Source organism: Pinus tabuliformis, chromosome 4_2, assembly GCF_031772625.1.
Source record: "Pinus tabuliformis cultivar Carrire ecotype Pingquan chromosome 4_2, CPIR1, whole genome shotgun sequence".
Taxonomy (NCBI): domain Eukaryota; kingdom Viridiplantae; phylum Streptophyta; class Pinopsida; order Pinales; family Pinaceae; genus Pinus; species Pinus tabuliformis.
In genome coordinates, this window is record NC_142304.1 from 439,555,920 (window position 1) to 439,577,222 (window position 21,303).

Here is a 21,303-nt window from a genome sequence, read left to right on the forward strand (position 1 = left end):
TCTGGTTAAGGTTACCGGAGATGTTTGTTTATACACCTGTTCAGTTCATAAGGCTTCCAGCTCATTGGAGAGTATGGTGATATGCGTTGTTTGTGAAGAATTAAAGAGCTGGGAACATGTTCTTTAAGTAGTGAAGAATGATGGGAGACAGGGACCGTGAAAACAGGGCACTTATCTTGGTCAATTAATGAGCCATCTACGCAACCAGTATCCAAAGCCAGCTTGTTCAGTGTATTCTCCTCCAAGATATCTTGACCAAAACAGAAAGAAGACATGTGTCAAAGAGTCAGGAAGGAAGCAAGATACGAGGAGGACAGATTTTGAGTTTTGAATGAATTAGGACCCTTTGTAGTTACAATTCAGCAATTATGTAATTAATGAATTAGTTACACAGTAGATAGGGATAGTTAATAGCAACCTTCGATGCTCCCCTCATGCTGGAGGAGGAAGCTCGAGGTGGTTAAGCATGTATTCCTATATATGGATCAGACTTGGATGTAATTGGGGTTGGATGTTTTGATAAAGAAGAAGACTATTTTGGTTTATGTATAGCAGAGCTCAGTAATACAAATAACTGTTATTTCTTCTCAGGATTCACAATAGATCTTATTGTTCAAATGTGTGATGGTTATTCTCTTTAGTGTTCTTTTACAGTCTTGTTATTGCATAATCACTCAGAACTCATGTTTCATGCTCTGACTTCCTGTATGCTTGGCAAACTGTGTTTCATATAGGTTATGTTTGAACATTAGATGTAAAGTGCCCTGATTTCTATGAAAGGATAGTGCCATTGTTTACTGATATTTTAGTGACTCCATAAGCCCAATGGGAACTAATTTGATGTTTGTCCAGCCAGCATATTTTATTCATGTGTCTTATAAGAGTTAGCCATCTTTCCTTGTCATTAATCAATATTCATAATCTGTGAGAGAGCCCTCTCAGACTAAGGAGGCTAAGCCTTAGTCCAAAGCTTGGTTTGAAACAGTTACACATAATCTAGCTGATTGGCAGCCTTCAGTGTGTGATTTTGTGATAACACAGGACATGATTCATTGTTATGTGTATTACACATCTTATGTATTAGTTCTTTTATCATATTTATGTGTCAATGTATTTATTTTATGTTGTAGATGCTTTAGATATTAAAAAAATTTGAAAAAAAAATGAAAATTTTTGTATTTTACGATTTTTTCCCAATTTTTCCCCCCGTCGATTTAATCCCGATCACGATTTTCACAACATTGGTTTTAACCACGTCAAGGATATTGGTGCATTGATCTCTGATCTGTTTGTGAGATGTTTCCTTTGGTGTTCTATCTGAGGAACTTACCCTGTAAATTCCTACATGATATTAGAGCTATTTGAGAGCCGCATCCGTTGGTGATCCAAATCAGAAGATGGTACAACTGCATCCGACTGTGGTTTCCCAGATCTACTATCTCTAACTGCTTTCGAGCCAAAAGGATTGCTCTGTTGTGTTAGGAGCATCTATTCCAGTAAAGAACCCCTTTCGTTTCACGCGAAAAGGTTTCCGGTAGACCTAGCTACGTCATTTTTAAGATCTGGAGGAATACAGTCTTTATTTGCAATTTTAGTTATTTATCTCTCTATTTATTTCAGTTTATTTATCTCTCTTTTTATTACCGGATCTACACCTTTCATTTCTACGTATGCTCTTCGCCCCGCAACTCTGTGCGACCTAGGCAAATCAGAAACAAAAAGGAAGGATTTTTCTCATGCGCACCTTACTGTGATCTCAAAAAATCAGAAACACTAAGGAAAATATTTAGTTTCGAGCGAAAGCTAACTTCAAGACATAAGGTTTGGTTTCTTTTGTATGTCTGTGTTGGGTTGTGTGGTTTTTTTGTTTTGTGGGCAAAACGAGCTTTTTCAAGTAAGCACACGCACCAAAGCTTCAGTGACTAAGTAAAAAAAAAAAAAACTCCTTCCTCTTTTCCAAAAATTACTAACCTTTTAAACTAGCTCACTTGGCCCAAAGATACTTTATGAGAATAGAGGTCTTGAGTTCAAGTCTTTCTTTTCGTTGAATTACTTTTTCAAAAAGCACATGTAACTTATGTTTTAAAGTTACTTTATGTAAAAGTGTTCTCACCAATCATAAAAAGTGAGTCACTTATAATTCTAAAGTCTCTTTATCTTTTATTTAAGTTACAATTTAGTGGGTAGCTCATAAAGTACCATTGCAAAAGTGACTTTCACTTATTTATGAAAGTGGGTCACATAATTTTTTTTTGAAGTGAGCTAACTAGATTTTGGAAATGGGGGATTTTTTTTTTAAATATAACATTATCATTCACTTATGCACATTCACGCACTTTGTCGGCATCTTCAACAACTTTTCTTCGAAAAAGTCATAACTTATTCATCCGGAAGCCATTTTCAAAGCCGTTTTTTTTTAAGTAGACCTAATTTTTCGAGATCTTTCCATTGGAACACTTAGTTTCAGCATCTACAACTTTAGTTTCTGTTAACATGAAAAGTCCTACATTGTGGATTTACTTACAAGTAAAGGTCTTTACAAAATAGCCTTAGGGCAAGAAACTAAACCTAAAGATGAAGATAAGGCAGCCAAATAGGAAAATAGGCAAGATCAAGCATGTGGGTTGATAAGGATGTCTACTTCTCCAAACCTTGGATTTCATATCGCAGAACCTGATACCCCTAATGAAGCAATGAAATAGCTCACTAAAGTTTTTGAAATTAAAAATGAAAGTAGAGACCATCAACACGAAAATGAATTGCTTACGTTGGACCCCAATAATTTTTCTTCCATTGAAGATTTTTATCCAAGTTCAAGACCCTTAGACTTCTCTTGGAAGGTATTAAGGTTAAGAAATAAGATGGTAGCCTTATCTATTCCATTCTTACTAAGTTGGGACTAGCCTACTCTGTGTTTATTTCCACCTTCCATTCTATTAGAGAAGCCTTTATTTCTCAAGGACAAGACTGCAAGTCTCCCTCTTTTGATGCCTTCTATGATTCTTTAATAAGAAAACAGGAAAAACTCTTACATCTTGGTCTTCTTAATCTTGGAAACTCTTCTAAGAAAGCCTTAGCCGTCCAGCAACAACCAAATTCAAAGAATCCTAAGAAGCAGTATCCTAAAAAGAATGGTCCTAAACCAAGGGTCCTAAGCACTTTCAGTGTCAAAATGAAAAATCTATTCAACAAAATGATAAGGCAAATAAAAACAAAGGGAAGAAGGCCGAAAGACATTGTAACTTTTGTAATCGAGGTGGCCACTTAGAATCCAAATGCTTTAAGAAGATGGAAACCTTGGAAGCAGCAATGAAGAAGCATAACATCCATTTGGAACACTCTTCAACTTCAACTTCAACTTCATCTTCAGGAATAGCACTCGCTGCATGTGGTTGTCAAGCATCTCGGTCTGGTTATGCACTAAATGTATCTTCTTCTTCTCATTCTCATGAGTGGCTCATTGATTCTAGAGCTTCTTATCACATGGCCAAAAACAAAGCCATGTTTTCTTCTTTAAATGATTGTAACACCAAAAATATATATGTTGGTGATGATAGATCTCTTAGTGTTGTAGGGACTAGAACTATTCATCTAGACAATGGTCAATTTAATGATGTATTATGTGTTCCAACCTTATCCTGCAAACTTCTATCTGTATATTAGATAACTCATTCAGGTGAAGACAAAATCGTTGAATTTTCACCTCATGATGTTGTAATTAAGGACTTAAGAGATCCTAGACAGATTTTAGCTACTGGCATTGCTGATGATTCTACAAGGTTGTATAAGTTTAACAGTTTTGGGTCATCAACTCTTCCCTCGGTATTTGTTGCTCATAATAATGAAGTGAGAAAACTTTGGCATGAGTGATTTGGTCACTTAAACTATCGCTCCCTTCAAACTCTATGTAAAGAGAATATGGTGATAGGTCTTCCTATGGTATCTTGCAGAAATGGTGTTTGTTCCGGATGTGTACTCGGAAAACATTATCGAGATAGTTTTGAAAAACGTACCTCTTGGCACGTCTCAGCCCCTTTACAGCGTGTGCATAGTGATTTATGTGGTCCACTTCCAATGGTTTCATTCTCTGACTACAAGTATTTCTTAACTTTCATTAATGATTTCTCCAGACGAACTTGGGTATACTTCTTAAAACTCAAGAGTGAAGTATTTAACATGTTCTTGGCCTTTAAGGCCTTCGTTGAAAAACAATCTGGGCATCAAATTCTTAAGCTAAGATCTAATAATAGCGGAGAATATGTTAACAACAAATTCATCAACTTTTGCACTAAGCATGGAATTCAAATGCAACATATTGTTCCATATACTCCACAACAAAATGGTGTAGCTGAAAGGAAGAATCGCACCTTAAAGGAAATGGCTAATTGTATGCTTCAATTTAAAGGACTTAGTCTTAATTTTTGGGCAAAAGTAATTAACTGTGCAAATTACATAGTAAATCGCAATCCTACTAAGGTTTTAAAGAATATCACTCCAAAAGAAGCATGGAGCTCAATTAAACCAGATGAAAGTCACTTTCGTGTTTTTGCAAGACAAGTATTTGCCCATATTCCAGATGAGAAACATAAAGCTTTAGAACCTAAGAGTGAAAAATGTATTTTTGTTGGATATTCTAAAGATGTCAAAGGATATAGACTTCTTCCACCTAAGTCCAAAAATGTTATGATTAGAAGAGATGTAAAGTTCGTTGAAAATATATCAGCCTACGAGCCTAGTTTGGCAGATGTGCCACCTCTCTCAATCCCTTCTATTTCTAAAAATATTTCTTCTTCAGATGATGACAGCGAGGATGGCAATCCTCTCCCACCTTCTCAAAATCCTCCTTCAGCTCCTCAGCTTCCAAAATGGGTATGTGCTACTCGGGATGCAGTAGGTGCTCTTGTAGGAGATCCTATAGATCAGCGACGTACACGTTCTCAGTTTGATAGAGCCTCTTCTTTAATGGCTCAAGCTTCAGCGAATTATGATCCTGACACCTTTGCAGAAGCTTCAGGCCATCCAGATTGGGATGCAGCGATGAATGAACAATATCGTTCATTATCAGCAAAAAATAAATGGGATCTTGTTCCTCTTCCAAAGGGACGAAAACTTGTTAGATGCAAATGGATTTACAAAACCAAGTTTGGACCAGATGGAAAAGTTGATAAACATAAAGCTCGTCTTGTTGCCAAGGGTTTTTCACAAGTTGAAGGCATCGACTATACTAAAACCTTCACCCCTGTTGCCAAAATGAACTCTATTTGCCTTGTTCTTTCCCTTGTTGCCTCTTTCAAATAGGAAGTCCATCAGATGGATGTTAAATGTGCCTTCTTTCATGGGGACTTACATGAAGAAATCTATATGGAACAACCTCCTCGCTTTATACAAACAGACCTCAGCCTTGTATGTCAGCTTAAGAAATCCCTTTATGGTCTCAAGCAAGCCCCTCAGGCTTGGTATGAAAAAATGGATAGATTCCTTTTAGATACTGGATTTTCTAGGTGTCATTCTGACAATACTGTCTACACCAAGAAAGTGGGTAAGTCTCTTATCATTCTTGTTCTTTATGTTGATGATCTTATCCTTACTGGTAGTGATCCCAACCTTATAAACCATGTGAAGTCCAACCTTAAAAAGCAGTTTGAAATGACAAACTTAGGACACTTGCATTATTTCTTGGTCTTCAAGTCTTGCAATCCAAGGAAGGTATTTCCCTTTCCCAGTGCAAGTATGTTTGTGATCTTCTACGCCACTTTCACATGGAACACTGTAAGTCATCCCCTTCTCCCTTTTACTCTAGATCCAAACTTTCAGTCACTTGTACTTCCCCTAAAGTTGATGCGACCTTATACCGTCAGCTTGTAGGAAAACTTTTGTATCTAACCCATCCCCATCCTGACCGTTCCTTTGTTGTCGGCCTTATTACTCGGTTTATGCAAAACCCACGTGAAAGTCATTGGAAAGCAGCTAAAAGAATACTTCGTTATGTTCGAGGTACAATTCAGCTTGGGATTAACTACAGTGCAGAAGCATCTCCTCTATTGGTTGGTTTCACTGATTCTGATTGGGCTGGTGACCCTAATGATCGGAAGTCTACTGCAGGTTATGTCTTCACTCTTGGTTCTGGACCTATTACATGGGCTTGCAAGAAACAAAGTGCCATTTCTCTTTCTTCAGCAGAAGCAGAGTATCATGGTGTCGTAGAAGCTAGTAAAGAAGCCCTGTGGCTTCGTCAAATCCTATCAGATTTTGGCTTTCAACAGCAGCATCTGACTACACTTTGGTGTGATAATCAAAGTGCCATTCAACTATGCAAAGATCCAGTCCAACATCAGCGCAGCAAACACATTGAACTACACATGCACTTCATCGGAAAGCTCATTCATGACCATGTTCTTGAAGTGCAATATTGTTCAACAGATGATCAAGTTGCAGACATCTTTACAAAGGCTCTCACAGAGGTGAAGTTTACTAAACTTCGATTTATGGTTGGAGTTCAAGAAGTTGTCACTAAGGAGGGATAGGCTCTAATGCCTCCTTCCTTCTCCTATTGTGTCATATTTGTACATCCTTCAATCCTATCCCAAGTTGTTCTTAAGGGGGGATGTTAGGATATTCGAACACATAGGAAATAGTTTAAGTATAACTTGTTCTAGTGTAGAGTTAGGTAAAAAGTGTTTCTTTACTATGAGTATGTACTTTTGTAACTTACAATCCGACGGTCATGATATGTTCTAGACATTAAGTGATCTGATAGTTCATTCTCTCCTCGGTATTACCAACACTTGATCCGTGACTTAACACCTGATTGGTCCATGATCTCTATTTAAAGAGCATGGATGGTCATTTGTAGGGTGACCTTTCATGAGAGAAGCTTATGTAAATTTTCTTTCTTTTACATTAATAAATTGTCTGAAGTGGTCGCATTGGCTCAAGTCATGGACTGTTTACCTCTTTGAGAGTTTTAACCACGTCAAGAATACTGATGTATTGATCTGTGATCTGTTTGTGAGCGGTGTCCTTTGGTGTTCTATCTGAGAAACTTACCCAGTGAATTCGTACACATATACCCTTGACCAGTAGATCCTCCAAGCACAAAACACGATCTCTCTTCCTTTTGTCGTTCAATCAATGCATTCTTCTGCTTTGCACCTTGATCTCTTCCTTCGCACTTCTTCCGGCAACTGGTAGCTCTTTTCCAGCTACTGCAGTCTTCCTTTCCTTCTCTACTTTGCTTGGCAATCTTCCCTTTCCTTGACACTTTCTTCCTTCGCACTTCTTCCGGCAACTGGTAGCTCTTTTCCAGCTACTGCAGTCTTCCTTTCCTTCTCTACTTTGCTTGGCAATCTTCCATTTCCTTGACACTTAGGCTAGATAATGAGACCTCCCTTGATAGATATTTTCGAGTTGAGAGGCAGATCCTCTTTACCCTACTGCAGGTCTGATTTCTTTGCATGTGTGGCTAATATAGACTTGTACTTGGCCCTTTTTCTTGCTTCTTTCCTTTGCTTTAGGTAAGACTTCCTTCGCTTGAGATGGAGGCTTATTTGGAGCCTCTTTTCCAACCAAAACACCTCTTCTTATGTTGCTGCACTTAGGGTTATGTTATGACAGCAGAATGACCCTTCTTCCTTCGCACGTGTGGCAGAGTTTAGCCCCAAAACTTCAGATTTCTTTCTTCTCTTCTTCGTTGCCCTAGAAGCACCTTTCTTGCTCTTTTCCGCACCTCTTTCTTGCCTCTCTTCTTCGCTGATTTCAGAGATCACTTGATGATCTAATTGTGAGTCTGAATGGCCCTATATATAGGAGTGTGTCCCTCCTTTTTGGGCCAACTTGAGCTAGTGAGTCCGAATTGACTTTAATTGCACTAAAATTCATTCTTTGAGCCGACTTGAAGAGGAGACTTGTCCTTGTGCTTTGGAGGATCACTTTTGACACATATCTTTGACATAATTACATAGGTTACATAGTGTAACATGCCCACATGGGTCTTCAACAATTACATTGACTCTTTGACTTTCCTAGAAGCACTCAAACATGTGCTTGAGCTATCAAATGAGCAAGAAACTCATTTTTACAATTTACAAAAATAATATTTATTTTCTTTTACAAGTACAAAGATCAAAATTAAATTTATGAAGATCGAACCTAGTTAAACTTTCTTCAACATGGACTAGCAGTGTGGTGGACAGAAAGAGCATGTCAGGATGTTGCTTCTCTTTCGGATCTGCTTCAATTTCATGGATGCAGGAAGCAAAAGTCGGTTGCTACAAGCACCGCTAAGGTCAAATATATTGCGGCTAGTATGGCCTGTTGTGAAGTTGTTTGGTTGAGGAACTCTTTAGTCAACTATTTCAGCATGTGTTGGATATCATTGTTATCTATTGCGACAATCAGAGTGGATTTTCCTTTCAGAGTATCTCGTGTTCCACAACTGCTACAAACATATTGATATCAAGTACCACTTTATCTGGGATATGGTACAACGGGGAGCAATAAGGCTCCAACACATCAGGACAGATGAACAGGTTGCTGACATCCTCACGAAGCCTCTTGGTAAGGTCAAGTTCATTGCCTTCAAAGAGAGGTTGGGAGTCGTGGAAGGACCCTCCCATGAGGGTCCCACTTGAGTTGGACATTGAGCTTTGGGAGCTCCTAGGGCCCTGGGTACTTCTTGGAGCTATGTGCAACCATAGGGTGAGTGGCTCACCTTCCCCTATGGGTATGCTATGTACAGGGTGAGTGGTTCACCTTCCCCTGTGATACCCCATGATGATATATGTGAGCATAGGGTGAGTGGTTCAACTTCCCCTAGAGCTGATGATATATGCATAGGAATATCACTCCAAAGGAGAAATTTGGCCAGCAACTTGTCAGCTTGTTCTTTCTCAGTTTTTTTAAGCATTGAAGTGATAGATGGTTGTGAACCAGGTGTGGTTCAAGGAACAAAAAATGATGAGGCAGTTGCCGGGTTGGTTGATGTTGCAGTAGAACCACTACCACTTCCTTGTTCAGCTGACTTTGTTAGTTGCCTCTTCATTTCTGCTTTGGCCTCTCTAATGTGGTCTAAATTTTCCAATGATCTCATGGCTTTTCGGATGATTTCAGGATTTGTATTTGTGCAAGGCCCTACATCAAATCCAGGGATTCTGTACACCCCCCGGACATATGGTGCCCACACAACTTGCAAGACAAGTTTACTCTATCATTCCCTCCATCAAGTTCACCAAATTCCCACAGAGGGTCCAATTTCCTTGGCATGTTTGACTTTGAACTTTGAAGTTTTGAACTTTGAACTTTGAAGTTGAAAACTTGAATAGTGATTCAGTGAACCTATGGCAAAATAAGGATTACAAGTTACAAACTTACAATTTACGTTGTACAAAAACTAAAAAAAATTGCATACAATTTAAGAAATTTTAAGTTTTAACAAACAAAATGAAAAATCAAATGACATTGGACAAATGTCAAACACTCCATCAAGATTCAAATCAATTCAAAAATATTTGATAACCCATTGAATTCTTTTGATAAACAATGGGTTATCCAGATTCTAAACCCAACCAAAAACATAGAAAAAAACCAAAACAAAGTCACAAAACACAAAACGTTGGTGCCCATACTGGTTTTATGGAGAAAATTAGTCTCCTCCTTAGCTCACACTTCGCTTTTCTCCTCTAGTGAGCGGATCAGCTCCCAAATGACCAAGAGCTCACTCCAAGACTCCAAATCCCATCATGCGCTTGTCTGTTGTCCAAATGAGAAATAAAATCATGTTTTTCTAGTTATAAATCGCGCTGCCCGACATAGCCACGATTTTTTCCATAAAAATCGGCCAAAAAAAAATTATCGTTTTTATCGGGCGATTATATCGTGATTTTTTAAAAATCGCGATTTTAAGATTTTTTTCGCGATTAGTGCAACACTGGTTTGTACAACTCAAAAATTGCAAGTTTCTCTCACATTTGCGAAGGAGAAAGAGGACGACAATCACAGGGCCGAAAATTTGAAGTTGACTGCAACTTTGACTAGCATTGACTTTGACTTTCTGGGCAGAAGTTTAGTTTAATCTTTTGGGCATCTTTCTGTTTGGGCAGGCTGCACTTTTTGGCACAAAAACCGAGCTATATGGGCACTTTGCCTTGGGCTGACCACAGAGATAAATTGCAGACTTTGACTGCAGAAATTTTCTCCCTTGACCAAGTTTGATTGCTGATTTGTTGGCTGTTTTGGACTGACTTTGACCGGCAAGAAAAGCCGATTTTGACTAAAGTTGAATGAGCTCCAAGTGGACTGTTTGCTGCTGCATTGACCACCATTGACTTTCTGGTTAGAGCAGAATTTGACTGCAGTTGACCAAGGGCAGAATTGCAGATTTGACTGGGTTGTTTTGACAGTGATATTGGCAATTCAATTTTGACTTTGACTATGAATTATTGTACTCTCTCTCTCTCTATCTCTGATGAACATTTGATATTTGATAATAATAAGAATTGATCAAGGGTTTTTCCCATCTTAGGGTTTTTCCCTAGCATTAGCCAAAATATTGGTGTCCTCTTGTCTTGGCTTGTTTGCTGCATTTATTGTTTATATTCAATCTCCAGTTACAGTCAATGTGATTTAATGGTTTATGTGCTTGCTATTGGAAACTAAATTGGAAATTGACATTGGGCTAATAAAAGGACATTGAAGTAATTGTTGCTCGCGTAGAAAATACCATTGTTATCTAAACTTAACATTAACAGAAACACCGTGCCTAGAGGATCCTGTGGTATAGGAAATCATGGGTGAGAAAACCTAGAGTTTTCGGGTATAATGCCTGTGTAAATGTTCTAAAATGAATAAGTCCTAATCTTAGGATCTATGTTGCAAGAAAAGTTACAAATGCTGCTTAAAAGCGTCAAGGGATTCAAATCTATAGGAACTACATCAAACTAGTGAAGGATGAAAAAAGTCAAGAAGACTACAAGTCTGCTTCACATCAAATGAGAATTCCTTTGATGACAAGAATTTCTGAATTTATATCAACCTGTTTCATTTGAACACAGACATTGAAAGAAAGAATGGGATAAATTTTTGTGGGAGGACTATGATTCATTAAGAAATTTAACACATTGAAAAAATATATATAGGCTGCAAAGTGGTTTATAGAACAAAGAATATAGTTGATAGTTCAGTTGAGAAGCACAAAGCAAGTTGAGAAGATAAAGATTTTGCAAGTAAAGAAGATATTGATTTTGAACCTTCGGAATCATTATGAAGACGAATATGTTCAAATAGGTGTTATTATCCAAGACGATTCAATTCAAATGGAATTCTTACAGAGGAAGGTCAAAAGTGCCCTAGCAAAACGGGATTTGGAAGAAGTTTATAAGCAACAGTCCCAAAGCTTTAGTCAAAGCAGTAAGCAGCATTAGGTATGGAAGTTCATAAAAGCATTGTATGAGCTCAAACACACTCGTAGGGATTGGTATTCCATGATATGGTTGCACTTTAGAGCAAATGGGTTTTAAAACAAGTCTGCTGTGTCTAAATTCGCCTAAAAATAAGAAGAAAATGATTATATGATTTTGGTTTTGCATGATTTGTAAACTGCAATGGATATTCCACTGGACAGTTCATCACAACAGATCTGTGAAAATGAACCGAAATATATACTATGAAGGGTTAGTTCTTTTTACATCCCAGATTTGTTATTACTGTTTTTTCTGTTTATGCATGCAATAGATACTGTGTGGAAAATAGAGAACATGTAAATACAATCACTCACAACCACAATGAACACCAAGAGATTGTCTGGGAAACCCTTACGGGAGAAAACCCCACTGAAAGATGATGCTATTCTCCTCTCTTTTGTCTGGTATGGAAATGATGGCAAGTTCAAAGCAGAAGACACTCTCTATGGATTTTCCTAAGACCCGTGGTCTGTGGGCTGCTACAGAACACAAACCCCTGTTGTTCTGATCTCTCTCTATCCACTCTCAACAAGGTCCTGCCAATAAAACTGCTCCTGTAAGCTGACTCCTTCAATTTTTCCATTCTGGAAGCATCGAGATGGATGACAAATTATATAGTGATCCAATCTGGATCACTGTATTTCAATCATCTCATGATTATAGATAAAAACACAAAGATGACTAAGGAACTGATAGGCGAACCCCATAAATCCTTTGAAATTTTTCATTAAGATTGCTTGAACATTGTTTAGAAGGGGAAATGTGGCAAAATGGATGACACAAATTTCATGTACCCTACTAACTAGAAATCAACCAATTTAAATCATTTTAGCATTTGAGACGATGAAAAGGTTTAAACGGGTTGATTGCTAGCCAGTGGAATAAAGAATGAAGTTATCAACACATGAAGACTCAATGCAAATAGATGCAACATTGCTTATGCAACTGATTGAAATTCTAATCTTCCTTGCTACCATCATGCCAAACTTCAGATATGCTATTAGGATTTTTCTACAATTCATTATGTTCCAAATACATTCACTTCAAAGGTACAAAAAAGGATGTTATTGTGTATTAAGGAACAATGCACTATGGACTTTAATAGGCAACGATGTGATAACTCAGAGTCGGTTGGGCAAGCTAATTTAGATTTGGAAGGTTAAATAGATGAAAAAATCTACCACAGATAACTCAACAAGGGTCCAAGAGCAATTTCATGGATTCGTGAGAAGCAATAAACTGTTGCATTATCCTCTGCAGAGGAAGAGAACAAATAAACTGCTACTCAACCTTGTCAAGTAACAATGGTGAGGCTTCTTGGTGACATGAATGTTTCAACAAATCCAAGCTACATCTTGATTTCGAAACAATTGGACAGTTATTCAACCAAAATAAACAATATTTCATGCCAGAACCAAAGAGCGGATCCAAAACAAAGAACTCAAAGAATGAAGTATAATGTATAATATTGCAGAACCCAAGATCAGCTAGCCGATTTTTCTACAAAGGCATTAAGAAAAGACAAGTTTTAGAGGTATCGAGATACACTGGGTGTAAACAAAAGCAAGATGGCCATTATGGAGTAGGGGGGTATTAGTAGTGCCTATTTTAGATGGATGTCTCATCCGACAACAATAGGCATATGTGGAAAGAAAATGCTAATTACAAACTTCAGTGTAGATCTCTATTGGGCTGAAGATCTATCCTTATATTCAACAACCAAGTTTAAAAAGAAAGTCTGTATTTTACAAAGTGAAGTTATGCAAGCAATACAAAATCATTGATTTGTGGGCCAGATTTTTCTCGTGTTCTGCCTTGTGCACGTGTGCTCTGAAGACCAACAAACATTATTTTTTTCATGACATATATGATTGCATTTTCATTTTAAAACTATGGAGCTCATTGGTCCCATATCATCACATGAACGTCAAACGTTAACAAACATAAATGATTAGTCAACATGATTAGAAGGGCATTACCTTTGAATTGCAGAACTCTTGACTTCAACATCAGACAACTTATGAACAGCCATTTTTGCTTTATTGTACGTCTTTTTTTCACCTGAACATTAAAGAAAAATATGTTCTGAATATATTACAAGCAAGATTTAAGAATTATTAGAGATAAAAGCGAAACCAAATAAAGCCAACCAACTGATTTACACATCTTAATGGCATAACTCTTGCCTTCTGCATGAGGGTCATTACATGCAGGTCTTTTAGCCTTTTCGTCTTCCGTCAAAACATCTGTACATATTTTCCAAGCATATAAAAGGCCAAATATAGTGACATACATGTTAAATGAAACTCGACAATACAATAATGTCCACTTAATTAGCTAACCAGGAGGATAACCGACTTTGTCCAGATTACTAGGGATCCACAATCAAGACCTTTAAACAAAAATAATCTAAATAACGAAACTTCAAATTAAAAGGAAACGCCAGTAACCTTCATTTCTCTTCTTTGTATGTGTCTCTAAATGAATGCTTTTATCAGTATTATGCTCAGTTTTATGATCCTTTTCATTTCCTTTGGCCCCTTCTATACCACCTGTTCCAGTAAACAATTCAATTTAATCTAACTAAACCTGAATACCAAACCAAATAATAAAAGAACAGAAGTATCATTTGTGTGTCACTGATACACAAATTTGAGTATAATACATCACTATAGAAAGGCATTCTACAATAGAACTTGTCATATTAAGGACAACCTACCTTCACATGTCTTTCCACGGCGTTGTTGAAATGAAGGTCGATGCTTAGCAAGGTCCACCCTAATCTTCCGCCGATCTATAACTGATCCATTTTTTCCTTCAACAGCACGTTTTGCATCCTCTATAATAGCACTGGAAAAGATGGCATTCCAGAATATTAGTAAGTTACATTTGCATAAGCTTAGACAATAAACTTAATTTAAGAGAAACTTAAACAATGAAGCAATAGAAGGGGAAAATATTTTTACCACCATTCACTAAAATTGAAAGTAATAATATCATACCTTTACCAAAATATTATGAATAGGGAAGATGAAAGAAATAAAACCATAACTTATGATAATATTATCACTAACAAGAAGAGTTTGGAAGAGATACTGAAGTACCAAACAACTGAATACTGTTCAGAACAATAAAACAATTAAGATTTCTAAGAGCACTTAATTCTGATCACAAAAGAGATGAATCTATTAAAATAGTGCACTCAAGAAGAGTAATTGAGCTTAAGAGATAAATCCAACATAACAAGTGTTAGTAATCAATGATCAATGCACCACAGGTAGGGTCTATGTTTTGGCAGTCACACAACAGAAAACATAAACACACTGAAATGTCTAACTTTAAAAAACAACTTGCACAGCGGAAAATACACCAGCAATTAGATCATACACAGATCGCACAATTTAATGCCCAAAACTGAAATCTTCTTAGTCCTTTAACAAGAAATACAAGGGCTCCCAAACCAGGGAAAGTGGCCCTTTACAATCCTTGTTAAAAAATGCCAAAATACAAGACAAATGTCCCTTGTCTTCCTGGGCTGAGGCTGAGTCCTTCCAGCTCTCAACTGCCCCTCAACACACACTATCCAACTGTTCCTTTAGTGGACTATCCACACAACCTTCCCTTGGTTGTGGCACCTGCTCAAACCTCTGTAACCCTTTAAACCTGCTGTAGCTGTCCTTTCTCCAGCATCCACCATAAAACCTTACTAGCCCTAAGCTCATTCCTTTAAGCCCTGGCCTCCTTAATATTTCTGCAGTGGTCTACCCAGGGCTTTCCCAGCCCTCTTAAACCCTTGGTCTGTGGTCTGTTATCACAGAGAAACCACAAGGTTACGGCCTGTTTACATGCACAGGAGACACGGAAAACTGTCCAGCCCCCCGCACTCCCTTTACTAGCTGCAGACTGCTCTTTCCAGGCTGCGGATGGTCTCCTCTAGTCTGCAGTCACCCGACAGGTCCTTGGACTCTTGTTCCATGGACCTCAACCCCTTACCTCTGCCGTTGATTGCCACCAGCCTGCGGGTAGGGCACATCCCTCGGCCCTGCCCTTTTCTTCTGTGATCTGCTGCCTTACACACGCCCCAAACTCGTCAACATCAATCCCCATAATCTTCTTTTCACAACATCCAGTCCAACAGACCTTCCACAGAGGCTCGAATGGCTTCCTTTGACTGTGATTTCCTTCCAGCAGTCACCAAAACAGTCAGCTGTTACCATAGGCAAGATCCAGCCTATCCTTTGGCCTCTTATCTCCTGCAGCTAAGGCACTTCCTTTAGCCCAGCCTTTCCTTGATCTTTTCACCTGAAAGCAGCACCAAAACACAAACCCAAAATTCTCCTAATCTAGCATCATCCTTCTTGCCTCAGGAGATCCAAAAACCTTGGCCCTTTTCACCATAGAAAAGATGCCCTAAAAGAAAACCTGTTGCCTTAAATGCAGGTCTGCAATTTCCCCATCAAGAAGAATGTTACATTATTCTCCTCTCCAACTAATCCTATCCATTGGCTTCTTATTTATATTTTTCCACAGGGTGCAATACAATGGGACATCAGAATACCATGGATATAAACCCATACACTCATAAAATCTCATCTTATGAGCATTTCTCTCTCACAAGCCTAGCATGAAGGGCAAGTGAGACTCGAGAGTACCTCCCGATGGTACCAAATTTCAACACTCCCACTTAGCGAGGGAGGCACTTCCATTCCCCTCAAGTCTCTCTGTTTCACACACTGGAACACTGTCCTCTTCCACATATGCTCTCAAACACTCATCATAAGCTTTTTCTTGTGTCACTAAAACAAAAACTGTTGTAAGAGCTGAACCCTTCATGGAAGTTTCCTTGCTACTAGAAGCCTCATGCTTCTCCATATCCTGCATGGCTTTTAAGCCAGACTATGACACTTTGTCGGTTTTGGAAGACTCAATTCTTGCATCTGAAGACGCACTCTTTTGGACTTGTTGACTCTCCATCTAAATCTATGAACTCCCTCTGAAACCTAGCTCCATTTGAGTCTTTCAAACCTTCTTCTTTGTCTCTGCCAGGTCCTTAGTTGTCAAATCTACAACAGCTCTTCAAGACTACTGCCACCTACAAACAGTCACTTCAGCTCCCTCTTAGAGCTACCACCTGTGGACAAATCTAACCCAACTGTTCTTCAAAGGTGCTCTAACATACCATGTTAGTAATCCATGCACCCTGACTGGTCTATATTTTGGCAGTTTCACAAAACAGAAAACATAGACAAATTGAATGCCTAACCAGTCCTAACCGGGCGGTCAGATGCCTAAGCTTGTTAACTGGAGCAATAAACCCGATTCATGGCCGGTTAGGACTGGTTAGGTACCAAACCGGCCGGTTTTGGTACCTAACTGGCCGCGTTTGCAAAAAATCGGCAACCTTGTGTTGAAGAATGTAACTAGTTTCAATCTTCATAATTGTTGTTGTACTCATTTCAATATGTATCATATGTAACAAACAAGAGAATAAAAGAAAAAAGTCATTTTTTTAAAGCATGGGTTTCATGCTCATTATTGATGGTCTTCTAGGTAAAAATGTGTTCTTCATGCTTCTAGGGTTTGTTAGGTCCTAGGAGTTATTGTCATGAGTCAAAGGAGTCAACATCATGTTTAAAAGACCCTTTCGGGCAAAATGTAATTCGAAGAAGAATTATTTTTTAGTCTAGAAAGTCTTGGAAACTCCAAAAGAACAAGTCGACCTTAACAAGGGAATTCGACCCCTTGAGAAGGCTACAAAAAAGGAGCATTTCGACCTCATTCAGGACATACTCACTAACAAGTTCGATCTCTCAAGGAAGAATTCGATCTATAGCTCAAAAGGAGGAAGAAGGAAGAGCGAAGGTCTAAAAAGCAAGAAGAATCCAAGGAAGTTGCAAAATCTTTGTTATTGGACTCTATCTCTCTCACATGTGTGAAATTTAGGGTTTTTGTAGCTTTTTGGGAGGGAAAAAATTGCAGGTTCGAGTTGCAGTAGGCCGAAGTGCAGTATCTTGCTTCTAGAAGGAAGGAAACTTTGTCTTAACCTCATTGACCTAAGGAGTTGTCTTGCACAAGAAAGGTCTCAAGAGGATTGGATTAGGGTTTCTGGAGCAGTTGCAAGGCCAAAATTATAGGGTGGAAGTTGCAGAACGAGTTGCAATGTTGACGCTGGCAAGTCAAAGTTGCAGTTTGAAGTTGGTTGGTGTAGAATGACGAGAAGGTCTTGTTGAAGGGATGACTTGTCTTTGGAAGAGGACTTGGCCTAGAGATTGGGTCTTATTATCTCATTTGAAGCAGATTCTATAAGAAGAGAAGAGTTTTCCAGATTTTTCCCTTGGAGGGGTTTTGCCCTGGCTGAGAGCCTAATTTTTGTGTCATTTGTTGTTGTTGTTTTTGTTCTTGATATTTGTTTGATAAAAATATCTAACTAAAGAACATAAGAAGATAATAAAGTTCACAAGCAAATATTAAGGTTAAGGAAAATTGAAATCAATTAACTGCCACTTTGCATTTTCCAACACCTTGGAATAAGCATGCACTGGTTCTATAATTCTAAAGCAAAAGGCTTGTTGTTAGTGAGAGGGATAGCAATTCTAAATTGTCCACTCCCAAGGTGCTCTCTTGATGCTCCCTGATAATTCCTAGAAGCTCCATAATGGTCATGTTAAATTCTTAAAGTAACCTTTTACATAAATTTTAACATTACCATGAAATGACTCAGGATGTTTGAGAGTGGTCTCAACCTCATTGGACTTCTTATCGAGAAAATAGAATTTCATATCCCATTCAAAATTCAACAGACTTAACAATCTACAAGATTTTGGGATCAATGGGATTGTGGGATTTCATTACATTATATCATGTATGAGGGTATGTGATTGGCATTTAATCAAATGCACCAAGTTCTATATGTACCCCAACGTTGGTGGTGTTGATTTTTTAACTCCTTTGTCATGGCCTTAGAAAAATTGTTATTATAGGGAAACTCAATGAGTTACTATCAAGCAATCAAGTTAATGTGCAAGCATGAGTTTGATGAGTGATCAAGTTGATCAATGATTTGTAGTAAGCTAGTGGGCTAGTAGCTTGAGGTGTGGATTCAATAGGCCATTTAGAGCCTCATTGCTTATGTATTTTGTTGATGATACGCACTGGACTCAGTGCCATTTGGATATATGCATCCTTACATCATATATAGAGGAGCATACTTTGCATATTTTGTCTCTAATGGTTTGGAATTATGGTTTGTAATCTTAAAAATATAATTTTTTCAATAAAAATAAAGTATTTTTTCAATTTTTCAATTTTGGTTTATTGAATCCGGTTTGATCCAATTAACAAAAAATACAAGGGCTCTCAAAATAACAAAAGTGGCCCTTTGCAATCCCTATACAAGAATGCCAAAATACAAGACAAATGTCCCTTGTCTTCCTAGGTTGGGGCTAAGTCCTTCCAACTTTCAACTACCCTCAACACACAATGTCTCGTTGTTCCTCTAGTGGACAGTCCACACAAACTTCCCTTGATTGTGGCACGTGCTCAAACTTGTGTAACCCTTTACACTTGTTGTAACTATCCTTGCTCCAGCCTCCACCACAAAACCTTACTCAACTAGCCCTAGGCTCATTCCTTTCAAACCTAGCCTCCTTAGTATTTATGTTGTGGTCTACCCAGAGCATTCCTAGCCCTCTTAAACCCTTGATCTACAGTCTTTTATCATAAAGAAACCACAAGGTTGTCAGGTTTCCCTACATAGAAGACACAACAGCCTGTCAAGCCCCCCAGCCACACTTTACTAGTTGCACACTTCTCTTCCCAAGTTGTGGATGGTCTCTTCTAGTCTATGGTCACCCCACAAGTTCTCAGCCTCCTGTTCCATAGACCTCGACCCCTTTACCTCTGTTGAAGATTGCCAGCACGCCTGTGGCTAGGGCACATCCCTTGGCGTTGCCTTTTCTTCTGCAATATGTTGCCTTATATAGGCCCTAAACTTGTCAAAAGCAATTCCCCCAACCTTCTTTTCCCAATGGTCTATCCAACAGACCTTCCACAGAGGTTCAGATGGCTTCCTTTGATTGGGATTTCCTTCCAACAGTGACCCTAGACAGGATTTGGCCTATCCTTTGGCCTATTATTACGGCTAGGGCACTTCCTTTAGCCCAACCATTCCTTGATCTTTTCACTTGCAAGTAGCAGAAAAACACAAACCCAAAATTCTCCTAATCTAGCATTATTCTTCTTGCCTTAGGAGATCCAAAAACCTGGGATCTTTTCACCATAAAAATGATGCCCTAAAAGAAAACCAGGATGCCTTAAATAAAGGTCTCTGATTTTCCCCTCAAGAAGAATGCTACATTATTCTCCTCCATGGTTTCCTTTAAGCCTCTCCATCAGCTTCTTATCTATAGTTTTCCACGGGGTGCAATACCATAGGTCATCAAAATACCATAGGTTTAAACCCACACACTAATCAAATCTCATCTTATGCTCGTTTCTCTCTCACAAGCATAGCACCAAGGGCAAGCAAGAGTTCCTCTCGATGCTACCAAATTTCAACAAGAGATATTGTTGCATAACCCAAAGAGACAAGTACCCAAGATAGTTGTGTTATAAAGGAGATATGGTGCTCGTAGGAAAACGAATCAATTACTGATGAGTCCAAGACAATACAAAAGACTCCTAAGTTTTGTATTTATACACAACTTAAGAGGTTGGGGCACCTTCCCCAATGAAAGGGTTATGGACCCATATAAGTTCCTAGGCTAGCAATGGCCTCATAGAATAATATAAAATAATGTTCACTAGTTCAACTATTAGACCATAATGTCTAATAATTGCCCTAATGTTGTATAGGTCAGGTATTAGAGCTTAATACTACAATTATGAAGGTGTTTACCATAATGTCAAGTAACTACCAGTGAATATTACCACCTTCTCAACAAATATAACACCATGCCAAATTTAAAAGTGGCATTAGATGTTTTGAAGTTTATTATCCCTCAGTTAAAAATAATTTAAATCAAGAGTGTAAACCTTAAGTATTTAGGTTAAAAGGTTATATAATGTAAGCTAATATATTAATATAACATTACCAATAAAAACTCTGGATGGCGTGTCTTTCAGTGGACAAGGGGGGATGAGGGGCATACTACGACTGCCCCACAATGCATTAATAGATGGGCTCTGGAATTATGCCACCCCTGGTAGCATATAACTCTCGCCACCCTTATCAATGAGCAAGTGCTGGAGATCGAGAGCAGTGAATTCGTTTCATTGTATTGTGTTAAATCTTTGTTTCGAGTGAAGGTTGGGCATATCCATGGTTAGCACTATTAATGATCCATAGCCACGAGATGGCCCTGTCCTAGACGCATAGAGAATGAATGAATGTCACTTCACGTGGTAAATGGAAATAATTAGGTTTTATGGTCTCAAATGACATGCGAGAGACAATCTCCTAGTAATCAAATTTGTTCATTCAACAGCGTTATGGCTCTTAGTGGAGTAGATGATCTCCAACAATGGCATCTACTGGCAAGTATTTGCTCTGATGTTTTATTTAGTTTGGTTTCTCAGTGGTTTCCTCACTCTATTGTTGTTTGGCTCAATGTGGACGTTTTGTTCCAGTCCGGTCCTCTCCGTTACTCCTCGCAATGTTTTGCCACTCCTGGCCCTTTCTTCTTCTCTTCCCTTCTCTTTCGACTACTTCCCACAGTTTCTAATCGATTTTAGGTTTTTCCTGCTTGTCATCCCCTCCTATACACCACCCTTGGTGGCTTCTCACCCCCAAGCATCTTTTGTCTACCATCCCCCTCTCCTCTCTGCTAGTTCTATCGCCTTGGTTCTC

General features: G+C 38.5%; 1 protein-coding gene across 2 annotated transcripts in view; it reads right to left on the reverse strand.

Annotated features, from left to right (window-relative positions):
* Positions 1–21,303, reverse strand: part of LOC149169847 (RNA-binding (RRM/RBD/RNP motifs) family protein) — a 239,403-nt gene that overhangs the window by 126,461 nt on the left and 91,639 nt on the right. Inside the window, exons 4-7 of one of the 2 annotated variants that reach the window (XM_089428828.1) lie at positions 14,176–14,306; positions 13,907–14,008; positions 13,643–13,702; positions 13,436–13,517 (exon numbers count right to left, since the gene is read on the reverse strand). In XM_089428828.1, the coding sequence (XP_089284954.1) occupies positions 13,436–13,517; positions 13,643–13,702; positions 13,907–14,008; positions 14,176–14,306 (375 nt within the window). The remainder of the gene's footprint in view (positions 1–13,435; positions 13,518–13,642; positions 13,703–13,906; positions 14,009–14,175; positions 14,307–21,303) is intronic. The other variant, XM_089428829.1, reaches the window with a different exon arrangement.